The sequence below is a fragment of the Trichosurus vulpecula genome, chromosome 2 (genome assembly GCF_011100635.1).
Source record: "Trichosurus vulpecula isolate mTriVul1 chromosome 2, mTriVul1.pri, whole genome shotgun sequence".
In the NCBI taxonomy this organism is placed as follows: domain Eukaryota; kingdom Metazoa; phylum Chordata; class Mammalia; order Diprotodontia; family Phalangeridae; genus Trichosurus; species Trichosurus vulpecula.
The window spans coordinates 207,140,826-207,165,242 of record NC_050574.1 but is presented as its reverse complement, the minus strand read 5'-3'; the positions used below and the strand labels follow the sequence as shown (position 1 = coordinate 207,165,242).

General features: G+C 42.1%; 1 protein-coding gene across 3 annotated transcripts; it reads left to right on the top strand.

Moving 5' to 3' along the window:
- Positions 1-239: 239 nt before the first annotated feature.
- NR4A2 (nuclear receptor subfamily 4 group A member 2) lies at positions 240-19,081 on the top strand. Of its 3 annotated transcripts, XM_036747069.1 has the most exons (9): positions 240-298; positions 636-831; positions 12,482-12,604; positions 13,028-14,011; positions 14,815-14,944; positions 15,331-15,494; positions 16,570-16,772; positions 17,187-17,365; positions 17,533-19,081. In XM_036747069.1, the coding sequence occupies exons 2-9, from the start codon at positions 685-687 to the stop codon at positions 17,787-17,789; spliced, it is 2,187 nt and encodes a 728-aa protein (XP_036602964.1). In that variant the 5' UTR covers positions 240-298; positions 636-684; the 3' UTR covers positions 17,790-19,081. The 3 variants fall into 3 exon arrangements, with proteins under 3 accessions (XP_036602964.1, XP_036602963.1, XP_036602965.1); XM_036747068.1 differs by lacking the exon at positions 240-298 and having other exon boundaries at positions 322-831; XM_036747070.1 differs by lacking the exons at positions 240-298; positions 636-831 and having other exon boundaries at positions 13,146-14,011.
- The last annotated feature ends 5,336 nt before the right edge of the window (positions 19,082-24,417 follow it).

Here is a 24,417-nt window from a genome sequence, read left to right as displayed (position 1 = left end):
AGAAGGGGGTGGAACTCACTAGCAAGTTTATTGTTTCCTTTCACCTTCCCCGCCCCATCCCCTCTCCTCCCCCTCCTCCCTCCTCCCTCTCCTGTTCTACTCCCTCGGCGTCAATGGAAAAAAAAAAAGACTCAGCGCGCGCGGGGCCCCGGCTATTTATAGTTTCTGCCGCCGCCGCCGCGCGCACGTCACGGAGCCTCGCGCCGCTGACGGGCCGCTGACGCTCTTGGCTGGCGAGGCCGGAGCCGCTGCGGGGCTGCGCGCTGGGCGGCGGCGGCGGTTACAATGGGGCTTCTGTGTATGTGTGCAGCTGCTGCCGCCGCCTCCCGCGGGGACCCTGGGAGGGAAAGTAGGAGGAGCAGCCACCGCACCCCCCCCCCAGCTCCCCCTAATCCCCCCCAAGCCAAGATCCCCTTCCCCTCCTCCAAAAGTAACGGGCGTGGAAGCGAGCGGCCGCGCACGCCTCCCCGCCCATCCCGGCCCCTACTGTGGTCTTTTTTTTTTTTTGCCTTTGTTTCCTTCTGGTTTGTTTTAAAATAAACCCCCTCTTCTCCCCTAGACCCCTGTCTCATCCAATCCCTCTAGTCCTTACCTCCACCTTCCCCTCACTTTCCCCACTCCTTCCTCGCTCACAGCCCTTACAGCTAAGAGAGAAGGGGAATCCCGGCCTACTTCCTTTTCCGGATGGGGGCGACCTCTTTGTGCGAACCAGGGAGCGTGACCCGCACATCTGGCGCACATCTGGGGATGCGGCTGCGAGCAGGAGCGCGGCGGCGGCGGAGGCGGAGGAGGAGACAACCGAGCATCGGGGCGGGTGGGAGGCCCTGGCAGGTAATGTATCTGGGGCGGGGGTTGTAGAGGGAGGAGTGGGAAGAGTATCTGGGTATCGTAGATGATGAGGGCAGTCTCCATTCCTCCCTTCCCCTCAGCCAGATCTCTCCCCCCTTCTCGATTTGAACCCACCACCCGCCACTAGTGTGAAGAGAGACAGAAACTTCTCTTCCGCGACTGAATCGAATCTCCTCCAGAGAGGAAAAGATTGATACAGATCCTCCAGCTGCTGCTGCTGTCCTTCCCCTTTCCCTCCCTCCCCCGGCCACTCCTTCCCCTCCTCCAACTTAGTCCCCCACCCCCAGCAAGTGGAGGATGCAGCAGCTTCCCATTCCTTGTTAAGGTTTTCTGAGCCCCCCTGCAGGAGGAGGGGCTTGCGAGGACTTTAGGGACTCTCCTGATGCGGAGACCGGCTCTGAACAATCCTGTTGAGTCGGCAGGAGGGGGAGCTTTTTTGGTGCCTGCACACATGGCAGGCAGGCAGGGGACTTGCTGTGCCTTCTAGGAAATTGCAATCGATTTATAAAGCAGTTTCGCTAATTGGGAGTTCAAAATTAAACTTTAATAAAGCATTTGTCTCGTCTTCTCTAATTGTGAAAGCTTCCATCCGTCCTGGTAGGCAGACTACATGTCTAGAGTTAATGGCGTTAAGCAAGGTTCTCTCTCTTCTCTCCCTCCCACCCCCAGTACAATTCCGTCAGTAGTCTTCTGCACAGCTGGATTTCCGTTGGGTGCAGATGTTGCTAATGGCAGCTTAAGCACGGATGGGCAGATAACATACGGAATGCAACATGTTGCCATATGGTCCCTTTAGCCTTTCACCTCTAAGAGTATCAATCAAATATATTCTAGGAGAAATGTAATAACTCTCCGAGTGGCAAGATGAATTGCTTGGTACGATTTATATCCCTTGACCTGATACTTTATAACAACAGCACTGTGGGATCTCAGTTTTTGTAGTATAAATTGACTCAAAATATTGTAACATCTATTTAGATCTGAAGATCTTGACAGCTGTCAGATCATTCTGGCTGTGAAATATTTCATGGGGACCCCACTTTCAGCACCACACTCACCAACACCTGGGGATGATGCAAACTTCACTAAAACTGTTAACTCAGAAACTTCCAATGAAACCACCAAATACTATGCAGAGGTGTACTGAAAAACACGAACATAGATTTCCAGCAACTCTGATGTAGTTGTACAGAGTAAGATACTTAACATTTCGAGGACCAAAGGATAAGAAAGGACCGTGAATTCTTAGGAACAACATACTTCTGAACTCAAAGTTAAAGCTACACTAATAAAAATGTTATCTCAGGTCATGTTAAAATTGTCCCTTAAATATGTAATTTAGTTTTTCTTATAGTTTAGGTTTTTTTTAATGACTTCAGTACGCATGATAAAATCTTAAGTTTTTAGAAGTTAAAATTATTAAAAAGTAATGACTACAGAAATATATATACATAGTATATTCAGATTGTACAGTTATTTTAAAACCATGCTGTCATATGAAACACCTGTAATTAACAGTAACTTCATACTATGTCATATGCTGGTGGTTTGTTTTTCTGTGACAACTTATTGAGATCACTTCTCCAGACCCTAATGGAATGATTCTGTAATACTTCACAGGAATTATTTATAAATATACAGAAGACCTAGCATAATAGTTGAACTCATCACCATTAAATTCAGAAGATGTAATAAAAAGGATCATCTCTCACTTTTCCTTTAACAATGAAGGCTGACCTTAACTGAAGAACATAGCAGTTTAATAATAAAATTATACGTAATTTATATTTTTTCATGTATCAGTTTTTTTTTTGTTTCTGGTAGGAAAGTTCATTGGTCAGAGATGCAATTTCTTTTCCTTAAATTCTGTCTTACATCAACTTTAAACTTAATGAGTTGATGTGGAGTATTAGAATTCTGTACTCTAAAACATGGTACCAAAGTGACCATCCTAAAAATAAATATATATGAAGTGTTTCAGAAAATATCAATACTTAAAATTGAAAGTTTTTGATGATATGAAAAGTTGTTTTTATCTTTTTTCATATAGCCCAATAATTTAATATGCTACAACACCAATTTTCAAAATTTAGAATATAAGGGCCTTGTGTGGACGCATATGAAAGAAAAATTAAAATAAATAAAAATTGAAATAAACCACAATCAATGTTTTTAAAAAGAGAAATTAAAGGGCTAAAATCTCCTTTCAATATTACATTGTCCCAAGATGGTGGCATTAATTTTTTTAACTTAGTGAGTAATGAGCATAGCAAAAGTCTTTTTTCAATGATGTTAATAATGATTCCATCTCTCTGATTTCTGAGAAGGTAATAAGTGTTAGAATTGTTTTGCTTTAATCAATTACATAGAAACTTTCTAAAGCTGTTATAAAAATATATTGAAATCCTTTGTTAAGCCCAGTGTTTATTAATGTACAATTCCATTCAAAATGCAGGCAGAGGATCCTTCCTGCTGTGTGCTTCACTTCAAAATTCAGGTCTATCAGTAAATAACAACCCAAACCCAGCTGCAAACCTGTTTGCTTTTTCTCTAGTTACATACGACATTGCATAAATTTCATGAATAATTTCAGGTCTTTGGGTAGAAGGTGTAAAGCTTTCTACAGAGATAAACTGACTGTATATGTGTGACACACATGTTATATATTTTATATATATCTATATATCTATAGATATATAGATATATATATATGTACACACAATACTCAGTGCTAATCACATTTAGGCAGCAAATTCCTTGTTTTTATTTTTTTAAATAAAGGTCATACTTCCTATTTGTTTTAAATAAAGTATTTGTCTGCCCCCAATAGGGGGAAAGAACTGGAATTAATCTCTGTCATCTCATCTGGGAGGGAATCACATTCTATCTTTAATAGCTTTTATTCCATATTCTTCACTCCTCCCATATTGGTTTCTGAAAATCAGTTTGGATATTGGGGCTTCTTTTGAACAATGATTTATGACACCCAATAAGTTTATTATGTATATTTGTACATTGCCCTTTTTTACTCACTTGCAGGCTTTTTAAGAAAAATTTAAAAGAATTTTTATAAAGATCTGGAAGGTTTACTTTATCTGGAAGTCAGGAAGATCTGAAAGAATTGTAGCACAATTTGGATTTCCCACTCTGATTCATTATTTTAATTGCAGTGCAGACACAGCTGCTTGCTTCTTTTGTCTTCCTAGTACGTGTGTATGTATGTATGTATCTATCTGTCTATCTGTCTCATATCTGGCATGTCTTATCTATATACATACACATTGTCTATAGCATAAATCTGATTCATGCTTCTCTTATGATTTAATAGGTGGCATGCTATTGACATAGACGTAAGGCCTCTATTGAAATTATTTCAATTTTCATGGGGGTGGAAAGGATGTCCCTGGGACTGGGAGTAGAATGATAGTTATGCTAATCTTACTTTTTTCTTTTTTTTCTGAACCTGAAATAGCCTATCATTGTGTGAATAGCTGAAAAACTTATTTCTCATTTTTACAGCATCTGATTTTATTTTTAAAGAATAAGAACCACTGTTAATCTACAAATATTTCACCTGTCAAGCAGTAAGCTGCTCTGCTATTTGCAATTTTCTGTTTATCTTGTTAGCATGATTACCATATAAAAATCACATAAAAATTCTGCCTTGCTTTTAAATACTTTAACTTAAGATTGACAGTGACTTGTTTAATTAAACATGTACTTTCTTTTGATGTTCCTGTATTTAGAAATTGAAATATAGTATTTCCCTACCTTTATAGGACTGTGTTTGCATTTATTTAATTTAGAGTTCTTTTTAAAAGCATGTAGCCTTGAATGTTTGTTCTACATTTTTTTTCCACATCATTACTCTGGTACTGCTTGATGTAACTTGATTAGCTCCCTCCCCAGTCATGATTGGTAATTAAAATAGGCATTAAAATTAGTCACTTAGCAATTTTGCTGTTCAATTGGCAATTAAATTACTTAATTGCAATTAAAGTCCTAATTTTAATTGGCAAAATGATAGATGTAGATTTAAGATAATATGTATAAATACTTTAATAAGTGTCTATATAAGGATTACTTAATTACTCAACTTCAAGTTTATGCTGTTAACTTTAGAACTTTTAAGTGAGCAATGAAATTTATATTACATCTATTCAAAGGATATGGTAATTAGATTTCTTACTTATCCCTATAAGGGTCTTTGCTATAAGTTACTTTTGTAGCATGAAAATTGTAGGCCTCTTAATCACAGAATCATGATGAAGGGAAGTATTTATCTATATATGCCTATATAGTTATACACCCTTGTCATAGACATCTATATCTATATATACCCTTGTCTTAGTAACAATGCTTTTTCACAGTTAAATTGAGGAATTTTCCTTCTAAATAGACCCTAGAAGGAAGACTAAAAAAGTGATTGTTTTATCAGGTTTGTTTAGATCAGGAACTAAACATGAATTTAGGCATGCAAACACTTGCAAAACATATTTATTTCACCTTTCTAGAGGAGTGCTGTATAGTATAGACAGAACTGTAAACATCATTAGTTATTTCCAGAATTCCAAGTCACCCTGAAATATTTTTGGCATATAGGGGCTCATTTGCAAGAGCATTATATAGCCTTAAAAAAAAGTCCCTGTTTTAGTGAGGCAGTTGTTTAGTGAATATTGACGAAGAAATCTGAAACCAAGGTCACTATTCTTTGGGTTAAAGATTTTCTAAATTTAAAAATGTTAAATGTTCAATTAAATTTTAGTTTCTCTGTGCTTGCTCTGTGTGTGTATGTATGACTCAAAAGATTTAATTTTTTAGCAGACGGTATTTTTAAATGAGGTTAAAAATTTGTTCAACACATTTTCAATTTTACATTCATAGTTTTTAAAATGGATACATCTAGAAGAAAAATATTTTCTTCAGCACAGCCTCTCTTTATGTATATCTGTATTGGAAATCAAAAGCTTTGTTTTATTTTAAAAGATAATTTTTAGGTAGAAATGGACTGGAAAGTATGTTAGACTTTTAAGAATATAAATAGAAATAAACCCAGCAGCTGATTTGTATAGGAGAGGAACACAATATACAACTGGATTATATCTTGTCTTCATATGAAATGGCAGAAAAGCAGTCTTAAAAGGGTAAATGCAATACCTCCCTCACTGTCCCCACCAAGCCTGTTCAAAGTTTGAAAGTTGTTTTTGCCCTACTCACAATATAAAGCTCACTCCAGATCGACTATTTCCATTGGTACCTAGTTGTGAATATCCACTTAAAGAACATATCGTATTTGAAATTGACAGCTGCTTTACGGTTCGTTTATTTTTGGGACACCATAGTAGCATTGTTCTGCAACACCCCAGTCTCCAAAACTGTTCTGTTAAGGTGTGTTGTGTACTGGTTCTGTGTTGTAGTTGGGGATCATGTAGAAATCCCTAAAGACTCTATTAGACTGCATTGGAAAAGAAAATCTTTTAGGATTTAATTCAGGTTTGCTTTCTGGATTAAAGAAAGGTCTGTATGTTATTAAACTCAATGTCTAAACTTTCATAAAATAAAAAAAGATCTGTAAGTGTATATGTGATCTATAGCAATTCATTCCTTTTTAAAATAAAATTTTATAGTTTTTATTTACATGCCATATGCCCTATTTCAACATGTGGTCAAGAATATAGAGGATAATGCAGGAAAAGTCACCTTTCTGTATTTTTCTTCTGAAAAGTATTCTTGAAAAGGTAATGATAATTTTGTAATGCTTTTCCAATTAATTTCAAAAGAAGTCTCTAGTTGACTTAAGTATACAGACACTCCATTTTCATTCATTTATTTTACTCTGAAATTCTTTGACTTAGCAATATTTAAACATGTTGAAAATGATTTGATGAATTTCTCATTTTCATGTATCAGTTTAAAGGTAAGTGATGCTGGACTCAAAATCTCAAAATTGTCATTTTTAATTGAGTGAGTCAGAATACTTTGTGATGTTTATGTTCAACAGTCACTGAGGGGCTGCAGTCATTTAAATGCAGAAGTTCAGTTCCATTTAGCCTAAAGCATCGTTTTAACATTTTCTAAAAGGTTGTTCAATCCTGCATTTTGACTCCATTATATATGTGTAATTAAACCTCTGCACACAAAAGCATTCTTATGTACCAGCAAATACACCCACAGGAATCCTCTTCTAAACTGTAATTTATTTAAACATGTAATCATAGGATTTTAAAACATGCTTTCATTTTTCCAAACTATATGCCAATTTGAACTGCTTGGTGATAAAATGAGTTTATTACCAGCTAGCATTTACCAAATACACAGTGAACATAAGCAGAATGGGAAATGCATTGTAAATCCAATTCAATATGTATCAGACTCTGCTCCCTCTATAAAAAAATAGAGGAAGACTCTAATATGTGTAGGTGTCTATGAATTTCAGTTTTTGAGCAGCACAGAAGTTATGTGTATTTGGGTTTGGTCTAAAGCTTTTGGGTTTTATGTAACTTTTAATGCTTAAAAAAAAAGTTTGTGGCTTCAGGCCCCCTACTGACAGGATCAGTCAATTACAGAAATTGTCGGTTCTGATTGGACTTTGCCCTATCAGTTCAATATTCGAAATATATCTGTGCTGGGGGAAAAAAATTAGTTTGTTGGATTTCAGCTCCAGCCCAACTCCAGCTCTGACTGCAGTCTGAATGAGCCTGTATTGGAACCCTTCCTTGATAGGGTTCCCTATAGAGCCCCACCAAATACAGGCCAACCAGCCTGACCAATAATGGGATTATTTAATAAACGTTTGTTAACTTTACGCCAGCTTTCTTAAATTGTGTTTTTAATGAATACCTCGAACTACAGGAAAATCCAGAGATTTGAAGACAGTAACTAAAACTCAGTTAAGAATAGAAGAAAAATTGCTCCCTACTTCCTTTTAAAAATCATCATCGTAAAGGATACTGTGAAAATTTGCTTAACTCGGTCAAAGGCTCAGTCATCACGAAATAAGAAACAACAGGATGAAGTTTAATAATTTTGGATACTGTTATGTTTTACTTTCTCGGACAGTGACATAAGGGACTCCGTTCAACTTTCAGACTTACTATGCAATTCACTTCCCTAACCGAAGAGTTTCACTCACTTGGAGTAGAGGAGGCAATCGCTCAGGTTCTTAAACATCCCGGAGTGTGTTTTGTAATGGTACTGGAGGAAACTAAGCTACCTGTTTGGATATGCGTGTCTGGTGTGTATCTGCAACCTTAAAATACTACCAGTCCCGGCTTTTCCTAGGGCTAAATTAAAAAATAATTTGCCACCAAGTCTCCAACGTGGCTGCGCTAGAGTTTCCGATGGCCTTAAAATAGCTGGTGCTAGCCCTGCCCACAGCCGGGATCAATGAGAGTTCCCTTCCTCACCCCGCCCTGCCCCCTTGCACCATTGGAAAGGGAGCAGGGGAGCACGCCGCTGGCTCTGCTGTGGCTGCTATTTTTGGCCGCGCCCGGCTCGGTGCGTCAATGACTGCGCCCCTGCGTCACGGCCACCCCCTCCCCCCTCCCATCTCCCTCCCTTCCAAACTCTCACTTTTTCCCTTTCGTTCGCATTGAATCTCTCCAGCCCACGGGGTGGCTGACGCTACAGAGCTCATGCTAATGAGCTATTCTTCCCCATCCTACCCCTCTCCCCCTCCCCCTCGCCACAGCCGCCACTGCTCCCGCTCGCTCCCCTGCTCCCCCTCACTCCTCCCTGCCTTATTTTTTCTCGCGCCTGCTAGGGTACTGCGGTGCAGCAGCAGTGGCGGCGGCAACAGCAGCCGCCACCGCATCTGGGGAAACTTAAGGTGGTCACGTAGGTTTCCCCGGGGCGGCGGGGTAGCAGCGCCAGCGGCTTTCCCAGACTGCACGCAGTGCTTGGGACGGAATCTCACAGCCCCGGGGAGGGCGGGGAGGGTAGGGTGAAAAGGTGAAGGCTGGGGTGCGTTTAGGGCTGAGGGGAGGCGACACTGGGTTAATCTTGACTGTGCTTTCTTCAAATAATGAAAATACCAATTGCACGTAGGGATGGGGAGGGTACAAATGGGTCACGGTAGCAAGCCCGAAAGCTTGCTGCTCGAGAAAGACGTGGGAGCTGAAAGCAGTCGTTCAGAAGGAAGTGGATAGAGATTATACAGATACCCCCACATTTTACTCGGAGCTGATTCAGAGCCCGCGGTAAATGGCCTGGGCTAGATATCCCTTCTAGTTTGGGACGAGCGGACTTCTTCAAGAAGTAAATCTCTGTGGGCTTTGGGACTCGAACCGCTGTGCTTCTCTTCTCTTGAAAATGCCAGCGTTTCCTTTACTAGAAAGCATTCTGTGTGCTTCCCCCCTCCCTAGTGCAAGGTGCTGTCTCTATCCTCAGCCCCAGTTCAACCGATTAGTATGCAAAGCAGAGCTCAGGCTGTGACAGCTTTCTGGTGTTGCTCTAGGAGCAGTAACGCGCCGAACCCAACACAGACTGACATGCATACTCCCTGGACTCATGTTGATTACACCAAGGTTTTCTAAGGAAAATTGTGTAGGTTACTCTTTTTTTGGGGGGGGGGGGTTCATTTTCCACACCGCCTAGTTTGGGAGTAATGCAGTGTTTACTTGGGATTCTATGTATCTAGAGAAATGTAGTTAAAAAAATACTTGGGGAGAGTGCTGCTCTGAAGTTGAAAAGAATTAACCCGAGGTGGAAATAAAATCACCTTTCTCTGGGGAATGCACACCTGTTGCGTGAAACTCTGCTGCATTGTCAGGAGGGGGGGAGCGATATTTCTCTAATAGATTCTGGTTTTATAAGAGGGAATTTGGTCCAGTGCCCATCCTGTCTCCTTTATTCCAACCCCCCCCCTCCCCCTTCGATACCACAGTCACCACGTCCTCCCTCCTGCACGTGGGTATGAGGGAAGAGGGCATCACATAAAATACAACGGCTTTTTTTTTCAACAAGAGTGGAAAATATGGGAGGGGGAAGGGAAGCACTGAGAAAGGGAAACCCCGACTTAGTAGTCCCGTGCAATAGGCTTCTGTGCAAGGTTCACCACTTTCGGTTGAGAACAGAGGTGAAGAGCTTGCGGGAGTGGGGCGGAGGTAGGTGTTAGAACAATGAAAGTGTATTTTGCTCAGTACTGTGCTTCTACAGGTGCGGGTTACCTGGCGCACGCGACCCCTCTCAGCCATCCTTTCACTGCCTTTCTTAACCCCCCACTCCCACCCCTATCCCATCTCCGCTTTTTTTGGTAGTCTTGCACATCTGGGCTGCCAAAACTATTTGTGAATTGGGGAGTTTTGGAGAAGGTGGGGCGAAGTGAGCTTTACTGGTTTTAGAGGCAAGGGTGGGTAGGCTTCACCTATTTCGGAAAAAAAAAAAAGAAAAGGAAGAAATGAAAAGAAAAAAAGCCCAACCGGGCTAACAAGGTGAACCCAGAACGGTTCCCACCTTAAAATCTGCCCTGCTTGTGACGTCAGGTCGGAAATTTACCAAAGCGAGAGCTGGCCAACTGTATGGGGAGAAACAGCCCTAAGGAGCTGGGATTGGGCGGCCTGCACTGACGTGTGCTGACGCTTGGAGACTAGGTGCATGTTGGCTGTGGAATACGGAGCCCACATAAACAAAGGCACATTGGAGGGAAGGGCCAGTCTGTCCGGCTGCTCTCACTGCTACATGAGTACCGCACTTCCCCAGCCGCGCTTGTAACTAGCAACTTCTCTGGACCGATTGTTTTTTTTTTTTCCTTTCACCGATCTAACCCACCCCCTCCCCTATCCCCCGCCACCCCACCTCCCAAAGGAAACTGCACTTCAAGACAGTTGAATGAATGAAAAGAGACGTGGAGAACCATTAAGTAAGTCTCTCTCTCTCTCTCTCTCTCTCTCTCTCTCTCTCTCTCTCTCTCTCTCTCTCTCTCTCTCTCTCTCTCTGTGTCTCCTCCTCTCCTATGGGTATGGGTATTGGGTCTGTGAATTGTGCGTTCCGGTGAAAAGGGGGTCCGGAAGGGTAATGAAAGGGAAGTTTTGTGAATTGCTCCAGAAGGCGTTTTTCCTAACTACACGTCTGGTGCTAGGAACAGTACATTCTCGGTAGCGGCTTCTAGTCTGCTAATTGGGAAACGCGGAAGGAATACTTTTTACAATCCTAGGAGCTGCTGTCTTCCCAACTTCGACTTTGAAATTTCTACTCAGTCTTCCTCCATATCGTTTTTTCCTTAGAGCAGATGTGAATTGGTCGTTTGGACACTGAATCTCAAAGGTCGTGTGTGTAGTAAGGCTTGAACGCTCAGGGATAAGTGACAGGAGGAAAACTTCAGTTTATGTGTTGCTTGGGAACTGTATCACCATGGTTAGCAAACGTGCTGGTGTTTAGAAGGCTGCTGTTTCAGTATGAGTGCTGTTAGAACAGTATCCTCTTAGTTTCCCCAAATTTCTGTGTTCTGACATATGTAGCTCATCAGTGGGAGAGAGAGGGGAAGGAAGAGAGGAGAGAAGAACAGAAGGGAGAGCAAGAGAAGAAGGGAAGAAGAAGGATAGAGAGATTAAGATCACTTCCCGAGTGGATTTGCAAAACTGGTGATAACAAAGATTACCTTTTGGTGGCAGTGGGGGAGGTAATTGCAGCACCCCCTTCCTGAAATCTAGTCTCTAGGCCTTCCAGTTGTGAAATATGAAGTCAGAAGCAAAATAGCTAAAACTGAAGAGGAATGGATATCTAGCTTTATTTTTTTCATTGACATACTTGTACTCTCAGATGCCTTAAAAATGGGAACATCCGAAAGTTACCAGGACTGTTGTCTTGTTTTATTAAAGAGAAACAACTCAAGCTGGTAGTAGCAAAGGGGTCATCCTGCCATATGTTTAAGTGCATCCAAATGAATCAAGGACTGTCTTTACTGTGTTGCTCTTTGCCTGCATTCTTTTTGCAAAAATAGGCTTTCCTCATTTAAATGTATATTTCAAAATATGCACAAGAAGTTTCTTAGAAATGTGAAAAGGAAGTAGCCTATGTCCTCAAAATAGAAGATTAGTCATTTTCATATATGTAGAGGGGTTATCAGCCCCTTTCCAATTGCATTCTCACAATGTAGGCCTGTAGCATACTGTGTAACTTTGAAGGTGAGGTGGAGATTAGGAGGTCAGAATGGTTTTTCATATTTTTATATTATTTTTCTTTGGTTAACTTATTACTATATTTAAATTTGCCTGCTGAATACCTCTCACTTGAAGGTTCCAAAGTGACTTTTAACAAAACACTGGTCTTCCTTTTACCCTGCATCTGAATAAAATTATGATAGAGACAACCTATTCCCTTTTATCTAGAGCAAGGGGTGTTGGTGGTGTCAATTCATGACAATTATAAGTGTTCAATGACAACTTGCCATAAGTTTTTTTTTTCCTTCATAAAAGAAAAAGAAAGAAAAACCTTCGTGCAACTAACTATATACCAGATTGTTATAGGGGAAAACATTTTCATTGATTTTAATTATATCTCTTCCACATTCGTCATAGGTTTATTAATTTAAAGGCCATACTATGTATTCCAGTGAAATATGCAAGTTGATGTAGTTGCTTGTGTCCAATAAATCGTACCACAGTAACCTGAACATATCATATCTGTATTTCAGGGAGCAGGCTGGACAGACTGGACTATTCACTTATTTTCTAACATCTTGGAAACTTTGTCCTCCATTGAATTACGACACTGTCCACCTTTAATTTCCTCAAAAACTCCTGTAACTCGGCTGAAGGTTAGTGAATTTGATTGCTTTTCAGTTTTCCCATTCTCTTTCTAACACTTGTTTAAGACCGCCCCCCCCCCCAGACCCTCCCTGCCCAGAACTCCCAAAAGCAAAGTCATTGCACTCAGCAAGCCAGTCTTACCACCCGAATGCTGCCTTCAGAATAACTTGTCACCTGGCAGATTCCAACTTCCTCAGGTTGCTCCAGAGCAAACGACCTGAACACATATCAAATAAGAGGCTATTGGGTGGGTGGTTGGGGTTGTAAAGGAGACACAATGGAAATAGGGGCGTTTCATGATCCTTTATATCCTACCTGTCTCTCTTCTTTTAGATCTCCTTTCCCCACCCCCCCTTTTTTTGAAGGTCAGAGCCTGCATCACCGATTGTCTTTCCGCTCTTTACTCTCCCTTTTCCTCTCCTAAATTGCAGTGCTGTGTACAGCTTACTCGCCGTGTGGTTGATCCAGGTGTGCAAAAGGTGTACAAAAGCAGGGGAGAAAGTGTTCACTTGACCAGGCTGAGTGTATATCACCCTGTTTCATTTCCAGCCATGCCCTGTGTTCAGGCTCAGTATGGGTCATCGCCTCAAGGAGCCAGCCCAGCTTCCCAGAGCTACAGTTACCACTCTTCGGGAGAATACAGCTCCGATTTCTTAACTCCAGAGTTTGTCAAGTTTAGCATGGACCTCACCAACACTGAAATCACTGCCACCACTTCTCTCCCCAGCTTCAGTACCTTTATGGACAACTACAGCACAGGCTACGACGTCAAGCCACCTTGCTTGTATCAAATGCCCCTCTCCGGACAGCAGTCCTCTATTAAAGTGGAAGACATTCAGATGCACAGCTACCAGCAACACAACCACCTGCCCCCACAGTCCGAGGAGATGATGCCGCACTCAGGCTCCGTTTATTACAAGCCCTCGTCGCCCCCGACGCCCTCTACTCCCGGCTTCCAGGTGCAGCACAGCCCAATGTGGGATGACCCAGGCTCCCTCCATAACTTCCACCAGAACTACGTGGCCACCACCCACATGATCGAGCAGAGGAAAACGCCGGTGTCACGCCTCTCTCTCTTCTCCTTTAAGCAATCGCCCCCGGGTACCCCCGTGTCCAGCTGCCAGATGCGCTTTGACGGGCCCCTCCACGTGCCCATGAACCCGGAGCCGGCGGGTACCCACCACGTGGTGGACGGGCAGACCTTCGCTGTGCCCAATCCCATCCGCAAGCAAGCGGCTATGGGTTTCCCGGGGTTGCAGATCGGTCACGCTTCGCAGCTGCTGGACACACAGGTGCCCTCTCCTCCTTCCCGGGGATCCCCGTCCAACGAAGGGCTGTGCGCTGTGTGTGGGGACAACGCAGCCTGCCAGCACTACGGCGTGCGCACCTGTGAGGGTTGCAAAGGTTTCTTTAAGGTGAGTTGGGGCGGATAGGCCCCGCAAAGAGTCTGTTAAACTTCAGTCCTTAGCATTGCCTGGTGGAAAAGAAGAGCAGAAAACCAGCCCCTTCCCCCCAACTGCTTGCTTAGGCAGGAAACTGCACCCATGGATTCCCACAGGAATTTCTTTGGGTTGCTGGGGTTCGGGATGGGCAATGGAGAAGTGCTTTTCAGGAGCTGACACAAGCAGGGACACTACTCAAGGAAAGAAAGCTAGGGCTGCTTTCAAGCCCAGGCCCTGGCCCTGAAATGGTTTACAGGTTCTTGGCCAGAAGTTGCAAGAGGCTGAGTTGGAAGAGGGACATTTGCATGTGCTAGGAGCTGCCTTCCCCCTTCAGATTGAAATTGGTTAGGACAGAGAACCGTGTCTAAGCTAACCAAGTGGAACAGAATTCCCTGTGGTAAAATTAAGTGATCTCTTTATTTCACCATCCTGATTGAATAATCTTATCATTTTAAATAGAGAAGGTCTCCAAGGAATGTAAATAATATGAATGCCCACGGATTTGTATTTACTGAGCGTCTCCTTCTCCTTCTCTTGGCATATAAAACACAGCAAGGAGCTGCAAGGTTAGCTCAAATGTTAACGCTATCAATTTTCTTCTGTTAAATGCCCTGGAAAAAAAAAAAGGAAAGAAAGAAAAGAAAAGAAAAGGAGGAAAGGGGGAGGGAGAACGTTCCAGCAGTTCAAAGATGCTTTTTTGATTCTTTGGGCTGCTGGATTTTTAAACGAAATTAGTTCTCAGTATATAATGCCTATCTTTCTCTCTCTTTTTGTAGCGCACGGTCCAGAAAAATGCGAAATACGTTTGTTTAGCAAACAAAAACTGCCCGGTTGACAAGCGGCGCCGAAATCGCTGTCAGTATTGCCGATTTCAGAAGTGCCTTGCTGTTGGGATGGTTAAAGAAGGTAGGACTCAGGAAGTGTCTTCCTGCCTCTCCTTCCACTTCTCCTTCCTTCTCTCCTTCTCTTTCCCAAGTCCCTTCCCTCTCACTCAACTTCCACCCCATATGCCCTATAAGCCCACAAGGGCTACTTGTATTCTAGGCGGGCTGTTGAGCTCTCTCAGAAAGCCGTCAGAATTTCCTTGATTTAACTACTGTGACCCATTTGAAGGAAGAAAGAAAATGAACTCATATTTTTATGCTTCTCCATTGCGTCTACACGTGTTGCCCGACTCCTTTCTTGAACTTGTCTCTCTTGTGGGGGAAAGGAATGAGTGATGCTGGGCGGTTGGGGATTGGGCATCGGGGGGAGGGAAGGTTAGAGAATTTGAAGGTCTTCTTTCCTTACAGTGGTTCGTACAGACAGTTTAAAAGGTCGGAGAGGTCGTTTACCGTCGAAACCGAAGAGTCCCCAGGAGCCCTCTCCCCCCTCTCCCCCGGTGAGTCTGATCAGTGCCCTGGTGAGAGCCCATGTCGACTCCAACCCGGCTATGACCAGCCTGGACTATTCCAGGGTAAGCTGGAGATAATATTAATATACAGACTGGTAGGGCTATTCACACACACCCCATTCCCACCACATGAGCCCACAGAGAAGAAAAACAGCTGCAAACACATAGGAAAGGAGTTGGAAAGGCAGAAATGTATGTACAGGCCAAGTCAAAGACTAGGTAGAGACAGTAAGAAACCAAGGAAAGACAGGCAAGTAGAGATAAGCTTTCACAGAGAGCAAATAATACTGACCAAATCTTTTCACTCCCTACTCCTCCTAGTAAGAAAGGCTCTTGGCCCAGGAAGGGTGCACCAACACACACACACACACACACACACACACACACACACACACACACACAGCTTGCTCGAATTTGCTGGACTGAACTGACACATTCTTTTCAAAAAGTTTGTAAAAAGCCTCACTTGTGTAAAATGTTCTCTTCCCTCCCACTCCAACACACTTTACTCAATATTTTTCTAGCTAAGTTACATTAAACATGCATCTGGTTCTATTACCATCCCAATTGCGATGTGGGTGACCATAAAAAATAATCCCAACATCGGTTGTGAAATACTAGAAGGATCATAAAGGACATGTGGTTGGAGGGAGGAGGGAAGGAAAAAGAGAATGGGGGATGGGAGTGGGGATAAGTAGCCAGAATCATCTATTTTATTCCAGCTGTGAGAAATATATGTGCTTTAATTAGTAGAAGTATATGATAAAGCATATAGGCTTCTGAAAAATTTTTTATTAAAAGATCTGCAAACGGTGGCTTTTCATGAGACTAACTCCCTGGACTGGCATGAATACTAACGTGTCAATTGTTTTGTGGAGATAAGAGTCAACATTTCCCCATGCTGGATAGCACTGTATTTAGTCTGTATAGAAATGGCAATTTACATATTTAAAGCAGCGACCTCATAGCACCATCCCTAATTGAATTAATTGCCCTGGAACATCTAATTTCCTTACTGGTCAGAGAGAGGTTTAATTGTTATAAAAACCTGGCTCCCCTACTAGAAACGGGGTTAGCAATTTCACGGGTTATATATTTTAGAGAACCTCATTAAGTGCTTTTTAAAATGAAATTCCAGTTCCAGGCTAACCCTGACTATCAGATGAGTGGAGATGACACTCAGCATATTCAGCAGTTCTATGATCTCTTGACCGGCTCCATGGAGATCATCAGAGGATGGGCAGAAAAGATCCCAGGCTTCACCGATCTTCCCAAACCAGACCAAGATCTACTTTTCGAATCTGCTTTCTTGGAACTGTTTGTCCTTCGATTAGCATACAGGTAAAGAGGAAGGAAGGGAAGAAAGGCAAGACAGAGAAGGGATGAAGAATAAAAGCAAGAGACGAAAGAGGAGAAAGCAGGGAAAGAAAGATAGAAAAGAAGAATGAGAAAGAAACAAAAGGACAAGAATGGGAATTTATTGTAGCAAAGAACAAGAGAGAAGCAAAAGAAGAAAAATTTAAGTAAAGATAAAGAAAAAGAAAAGAAAGAAGAGTGGGATGGAGATGGGGTAGGGGGCGTTCTTGATTGTTATGAAATTAAACCCTTTCAAGGTCCACTGATCTACATTTTATTAACTCCTCGGTAATTAGGTGCCTTTTAAATCCCCCATTTATTGCTCTTCAAGTAATTAGTTGTTTAGCTTTTCTTTTCTTTTTTTTTTTTCCTTTTCTCTCTCTTTGGTATTAATTGCAGGTCCAACCCAGTGGAGGGTAAACTCATCTTTTGCAATGGGGTGGTCTTGCACAGGTTGCAATGCGTTCGTGGCTTTGGGGAATGGATTGATTCCATTGTTGAATTCTCCTCCAACTTGCAGAATATGAACATTGACATTTCTGCCTTCTCGTGCATTGCTGCCCTGGCGATGGTTACAGGTCAGTCCTCTTAGCATTTTCCCATCATCAGTCCTGTTCTGGGTGCTCTTACTGGATTTCCCTTTATGGAGGATGGGGGTGGGGGATGGGGTATTCCTAATCTTGTCAAATTGTTAACTGCCTTTTTTGCATTCTTGTTACTTCATTCCCCCCTCTACCCACCCCAGAGAGACATGGACTCAAGGAACCCAAGAGAGTGGAAGAACTGCAGAGCAAGATTGTAAATTGTCTCAAAGACCACGTGACTTTCAATAATGGGGGTTTGAACCGCCCCAACTATTTGTCCAAACTGTTGGGGAAGCTCCCAGAACTTCGCACCCTGTGTACACAGGGGCTACAGCGCATTTTCTATCTGAAACTGGAAGACTTGGTACCACCTCCAGCAATAATTGACAAACTTTTCCTGGACACATTACCTTTTTAAGACTTTCTCCAGTTACTTCAAATGAACTTGAAAGGAACGTGAACTGTCTGAGGGTGGGAATTCCCACGTGCACAAAAGCACCTCTGGGTGCCTCTGCTCCATCTCCTTCCCCTTCCCAACTTCCTAACCTATCCCTCAACCTCCTGCCCCCACATCTCCTCCCACCCAAAACAAAACTGTTGCTATTTCCTAACCTGCAGGCAGAACGTGAAAGGGCATTTTGGCTCTGGGGCATCCTGGATTTAGAATATGGACTACACACAATACAGTGGTATAAACTTTTTATTATCGGCTTAAAAAAAAGAATTTATTGTTCAGAAGAAGGACTCCTATTGTAAGATGAAAAATGTCTGGTCACGCCGAGTGCTGCAGCTAAGACATTGAATACACACACGAAAGTATTAAGGTGACCCACAAAGTATCGCCCTTTTAAAGACAAAGTTTTCTGCTGTAAAAGAAAGCTGTAATATATAGTAAAACTTAATGTTGCGTGGGTGGCATGAGTTAAAGAAGGCAAAGGCTTGTAAATTTATCCAATGCAGTTTGGCTTTTTAAATTATTTTGTGCCTATTTATGAATAAATATTAAAAAAATTCTAAAAGATTAATGTGTTTGCAAAAAAGGAGTAAATAACTACACAAAAAGGGACAGCATGTTGATTCTAGGTCGAAAATGTTATAGGCACTTGCTATTTCAGTAATGTCTATATTATATAAATAGTATTTCAGACACTATGTAGTCTGTTAGATTTTATAAAGATTGGTAGTTATCTGAGCTTAAACATTTTCTCAATTGTAAAATAGGTGGGCACAAGTATTACAAAACTGAAAATCCTGACAAAGGGACACATAGTGTTTGTAACACCGTCCAACATTCCTTGTTTGTAAGTGTTGTATGTACTGTTGATGTTGAAAAAAGAAAGTTTATATCTTGATTATTTTGTTGTCTAAAGCTAAACAAAACTTGCATGCAGCAGCTTTTGACTGTTTCCAGAGTGCTTATAATACACATAACTCCCTGGAAATTACTGAGCACTTTGAATTTTTTTTGTTTTTTTTTTAAATGTCTAAAATTGTCAGTTAATATATTATTTTATGTTTGAGTAAGATTTTTAATATTGCCATATTCTGTAGTATTTTTCTTTGTATATTTCCAGTATGGCACATGATACAAGTCACTGCCTTTTTTTCTATGGTGTATGACAGTTAGAGACGCTGAATTTTTTTTCTTGATAAATTCTTTCTTTGAGAAAGACAATTTTAATGTTTACAACAATAAACCATGTAAACGAATATAATTCTGTCTTCTTTTTTATGTCAGGAGAAATACTAAAATGCCGACAAACAATAATAGGCAGAGTGGGGAACAATAGGGGAAGGGTGACTGGTTTGGAATCCATAACTTACTAGGCAACTGGGATCCCATAAGTTTCAAACTTAGAGCCCATATCTATTCTCATGCTAAGTAAGGAGGTCTTTAAGCTGATTACATGGAGAATTAAGAAAAGTTTTCTAAAAAATACTCAAAAACCCTGAATCATCCCAACTAGAAACAATTATCAAAATCGCCCGAAGAGTTTCTCAGTTTTGCCTGAATAGAGACAGAAGAGGATTCTTCCGGAAACCAAAAGCAGTTGGACTTTTACAGATGATAATCTCAGTCAAGTTTCTGTCTTGCAGAGAGTTTAAGCAACTTTTATGGCATTAGACATCATTATGGATTTATGGCATGCGATATTACCTTTCAAAAGCTAACAACTTTGCCTTTTCACAAATCCATACTGATTTTCTAGGAAGATGTATTGAGAAAGTGCTTTTGAGGAGCTAAAAAGCATTACAAATAGTATTGTTTAATGGTCAATTCTAATACACATACAATATTTGGATTCTTTTTAAAGTCTTCCTCCTCTTCCCCACCATTCCCCTGCCCTTCCACCAAATACACATACAATATTTGGATTCTTTTTAAAGTCTTCCTCCTCTTCCCCACCATTCCCCTGCCCTTCCACCAAAGGATAACAAGTGGCTTAGCCTTAGAATAATATTTCCAGCCCAGAAGTTTCTGAGATAAATAATACAAGACCTATTTGCCATGGTCTGACTGGGGCATAAATAAGTTATGATACAGTCTGGTACAGTCTACCCAGCAGTAACTTTCACCGAATAAAGCTACAGATACAGAAGTCTGTGTAACTACGCAGATCATTTTCTTCATTTCTTGTTTTTTTGTTTTTGTTTTTTTGTTTTTTCCTGAGTGAATGGATGAGATACAATGTTATGCTACGGTTGTGAAGCCAAAGAGTGTAAGTTAGTGATAATCAAATAATGTCACTGGCAAATTTCAAATGACCACCTGTTTACTGGAATAAGAACGCAGACCAGGCATTATTATTTCGGAGATTCTGAGTTGGAAAAAGCAAATTGCCAGGTTAGCTTTCAGGTCATTACTTCCTACCTTTGCTCTTTTGTTTTTCCTTAAAAAACAAAACAAAACACTACATTAGGATACGAAAATACAAATGAATAAAGAATGCGCATCTTGGAGATAGTTTAAGAAGGAGATTTCTTCTTTGAAGTTTCTTTGCATACACATTAGTAAGAACGAGAGAATGGGTGGATAATTTAAAAAAGTAGAAAACTGAAATGTCCCATTTCTCGGATTTCTTGAAAAGGTAGGTCTAGATATTTCCTTCTATTTCCAAAGCGTTAGGGCAATCAGAACCAGAAACTAACTAAGCTGGCGTTCTCTGAAGTGAAGAGGTCTGAGCATCTGTGTTGAATTGCACGATTTTACTAATGGACCCACCACTGCTAGGCAAAGAAGGGTGGATAAAAGGAGAGCATTTTGCGAATGTGCAGTCGTGCTTTCCCCAACCTAATCTTTTCTCCCAGGTGCAAGCCTCCCCTCGCCAGTTGAATTCAAGCTCAAATTCTTGTCTTGATTTCCCTGAGACCCAGACTAAGAAACGAATTCAATTGCTCTCCTCCCTAAGGAGGGGCAGCGAACCAGCCGAGGCTAACGGGATCTCGGATCTTTGAATCTCTGGGGAATTTGGGGGTGAAAGATGGGAGGCGGGAGCTTTCCCAACAGCTGAGGGCACATCGAACAGGCTCGGCATACAAATTTAACTGAACCTTTAGGAGGAAACTAGTTAGAGCTCTTTGTCCTTTTTCAACTCCAGCCTCTGTCTCTCCCAAACTCTGAGCTCTGCTCTGGATGCTCAGTGGAATGTCAGGCAGTGCAGAGAAAGCTCACCGCCCTTTTCCCTTGGTTACCCCCTCAGGTTGGCTTATCGAGGATCTTTTCCTGTCCCCTCACTTTCATTTTTTTTAACCAAAGCATAGGAAAATAACCCCCACACAAAGCACAATGGTCTACATTCTGAGAAAATTCAGTACTATTAATTCAAACTCCCTTAGAGGCAGGCAAAAACTTTGTACCAGAGAGTTTTTCTCCTTGCTTTCATTGTCCTTTCCTCATACACCTCGCCACCCAGGGTTTCTCAATCCTAAACTGCAATTGGTTAGGACATTCTCTAGTAAACTGATTTATAGAGACATGAGTTTCCAGAAACGGTTCTCTTTTCCCATAAAGGTAACCGATGCCCATGTTCCAGGTAACTTCTAGAAAGCACTGAATTGATGGAGCACCTGGTTTAAGGAAAAAAAAAATCGTTGGTGAGCCTATCCTTTGCTCAGTGGTTGCCTTTCTCTGCCTTTCTGGCTAGCTCTGGGGGGCATACATCCATTTCCCCTGTGTTACAAGCCCGTCTAGTATGACCTTCGCTTTTGTTTATAATATGCTTAGAAAGCTCACCCTCTAAGTAGAGAAATTCAGCCCGGTTAACTGATAGCATCGTTCTGGTGACAACTGCACCTTGAAATCTTATCCTATATAATTTTTGGTGACTGACTCTTTCCTTGGAGAGCCCGGAATTGTTCTTTCTCTTATTTTTTAAACAGGTCTTCAGAGGCTTCCAAACTTTATCTGACTAGGCAACTCCTGCGCCATCAAAGCCAGGTGTGAAAGAAACACATTTCGTGATGAGTATTATCCGGTGGAAATGTGCGTAAAATTTAAGTATACCACTAGAATGTAAAACTTAAGTATGGCACTTGACCCCATGGATCTCTGCTGGCATACATTTTTTTTCTATGTGAATTTATAATTATGTATGCATATTTTAAAAAAAGTAGCTTCTTACTAGAGCAACACTTCGATGAGGCAAGCGTATTTGTTAAGAGGAAGATGCATTTGAACCTTTTCCTGATCATTGACAAGTGTTAGAGAGATTCCACTTCTGCTTCCTAACTCTCCTCAGGGATGGTACCCCAGAGCTATTCTCTGAGGTACTCTCCTATTTAACCTCTCATTTTCCCTTTCTGCACGCCCATCTTTATGATGATCACTTTCTCCATCTCATTCCTTAATCCAGAGCTCATCTTTTCTGCTATGCGAAATATGTTGAATAGGAAGATCCCTGGGGGTAGAGGTTGCTTACCCACTTAGAAGAGAGTGGCCTGCAGGGCTTTGGGTGCCAATGATTTTCCAGAGAGAAATATAATTTCTGAGCCCGAGAGGCCAACAAAGCTAGAAGGAGGGAAAAGTTTTATTCTTCCCCACAACTATTATAATGTGTTTTTTTTGGGGGGGGTGGGCAGGTGCGGGAAGGTTGGGCCGAGTAGGAGGTGGGGGTGGTGCTGTGTGTCCTAAATATGCCTCTGTAAAATATGGTGAAAATGAGCGCTTTTGTTGGTCTTTGAATTAAAACATGGGCTCCCAGGACCTTCCCTCTAGTCTAGTCTAAGCCTTCCAGTTTGGCCACGACTTTGATTTTATTTGCCTGCGGCTGGAGGCGTTTGTTAGTGAGGCAGAGATGCACACCTCATGTGAAGTGTGCCCTATTGGGGCTAAAGGAAGCTCACCTAGATGGCCAAGAAGTGGAATGTCCTACCTTCCCCGTAAAGTTACAGCCCATTACAAAGCTTATGTTTTTTTTTAAACAAGGAGAATTTGAACTTATTTATTGATCAAGCTTGACACAATATGGCATAATTATTAGCTAAGTCCAAAACAACAGTTGAATTCTAATTATAGGATCCAGTTTAAGTCCCAAAGTTAAAATATACATTATAAAGACATTAACAAGCCTAGCGGCTCTTTATTTGTTGAGGGTAAGGTAAGAACCCCCAAATTAGGGAATTAATTACATTTATAACCATTTTAAGATGATGAGTCAGTCATTTTTATTTAACAATCTCTCTTTCCTTACAGTTTCTTACAGCACATCTGTTTGTCTCGATCAGGTCAGCGGACAATATAGTCTCTTTCATTTTGTCATTCTTTCTTGAAAATCCTTTTTTTTTTTTTTCTTTTTTGGTCCATCCTCTCCCTATACTAGCACTGGTATTTCTCTAAGCAATCAGTACCTGGGTGGATTTTTCGGCCTCCTCTCCACCTGCTGACGCCACAGGCCGCCCTCACTGCCCACCCGCAGGGTCCCTATAGCTCCCCATTCCCTCAGCTTCAGAGGTGAGCAGAACCTTTACTTGGACTTTAACTTTACCTCTCTGGGTGAGTGAGTAACAGGAGTTTTTAGGACCTAGACCATCACGATTTGCTTTTTTCCTCCCTCTAACTTGGAAGACCGAGAAGCCCTGATTTGATCCTCTCGGTTAGTGAAAAATGGTCCTTTGGTCAGTCCTCAGATAGGGACGGTTGACTTCTCTCTTTGCCCTTGCCCATTTGGCCTTCTTGAGCCTAAGACTAATTTGGACGTAGCTCGAAAAGGCTTCATTTATTTCAGTACTCTTCCCTCCAGCCTCTCCTTTCCTCAATTTCGGCCTCGTCTCTTATCTCCAACTATTTAAAGGCTCAGTGATCTCCAGGCACTTAACAATCTACTTGTGCTCCGCTGTTGGTCAAGTCGGCCAGATCATCCATCAGTCGGTCCATCAATAACAGACTCAGAGATGGGAATCGAGCTATGCCTTTGGAATCAGAGCCTTGGTGTCCATTCCCGATCTTAGGGAAGGGAGTGTCAGGAGGACTCAGGCGTCTTTGAAGTATTCCCGCCACTGGAACCTTATCCTCCAAAGGGAAAAAGGAGCCCAAGGAAAAGCGAGGAACCGCAGGACTGGGGAGTTCTCATAAGTGGATTGGGGTTGGAGACGGAATGAGGGTTCCTGGTGGGTGGTGGTGTCTTTTGCACCTAGGAGAGGGACCTGAGCGTTCTAGAAAGCCGGCTTACCACGCGCACACACACACACACACACACACACACACACGGCGTGAAAGATTACGGTCAGTCTCGGTCCTACTATCAATTATTTCCCCAACACATTTAATGAACCCTCTCTGCCCGCGCGGAAGTCTCGTCAAGTCTCCAATGAAGTGTCGCATAAAGAGTGGCTGGAGGAGGGGGCCCTCGAGTCATTAAAAATCATCTTCTCCTCCTCCCCCTCCCCCTCTTGCTCCTCCCTGGCCCGCCCCCTATCCTCCTTGCCACTTAGCCCCAGCTCAGCCTGGGGCGCTGGGTGCGGGTATTCTTTGCACCACGTTTAGCAGGCACACGCGGCGTGGCCAATTTCAGTCTTTCCCCAGTTCAGCCTTTGCTTCTGCAAATGCT

What these genes read in the sequence shown, in the direction of transcription:
- NR4A2 (XM_036747069.1), top strand. Translation starts at nt 685, where the DNA reads ATGGGGGCGACCTCTTTGTGCGAACCAGGGAGCGTGACCCGCACATCT. An exon ending in TGTTGGGATGGTTAAAGAAG is followed by an intron (nt 14,945 to 15,330) that starts GTAGGACTCAGG and finishes CTTTCCTTACAG; the next exon opens with TGGTTCGTACAGACAGTTTA. An exon ending in GTCCTTCGATTAGCATACAG is followed by an intron (nt 16,773 to 17,186) that starts GTAAAGAGGAAG and finishes TATTAATTGCAG; the next exon opens with GTCCAACCCAGTGGAGGGTA.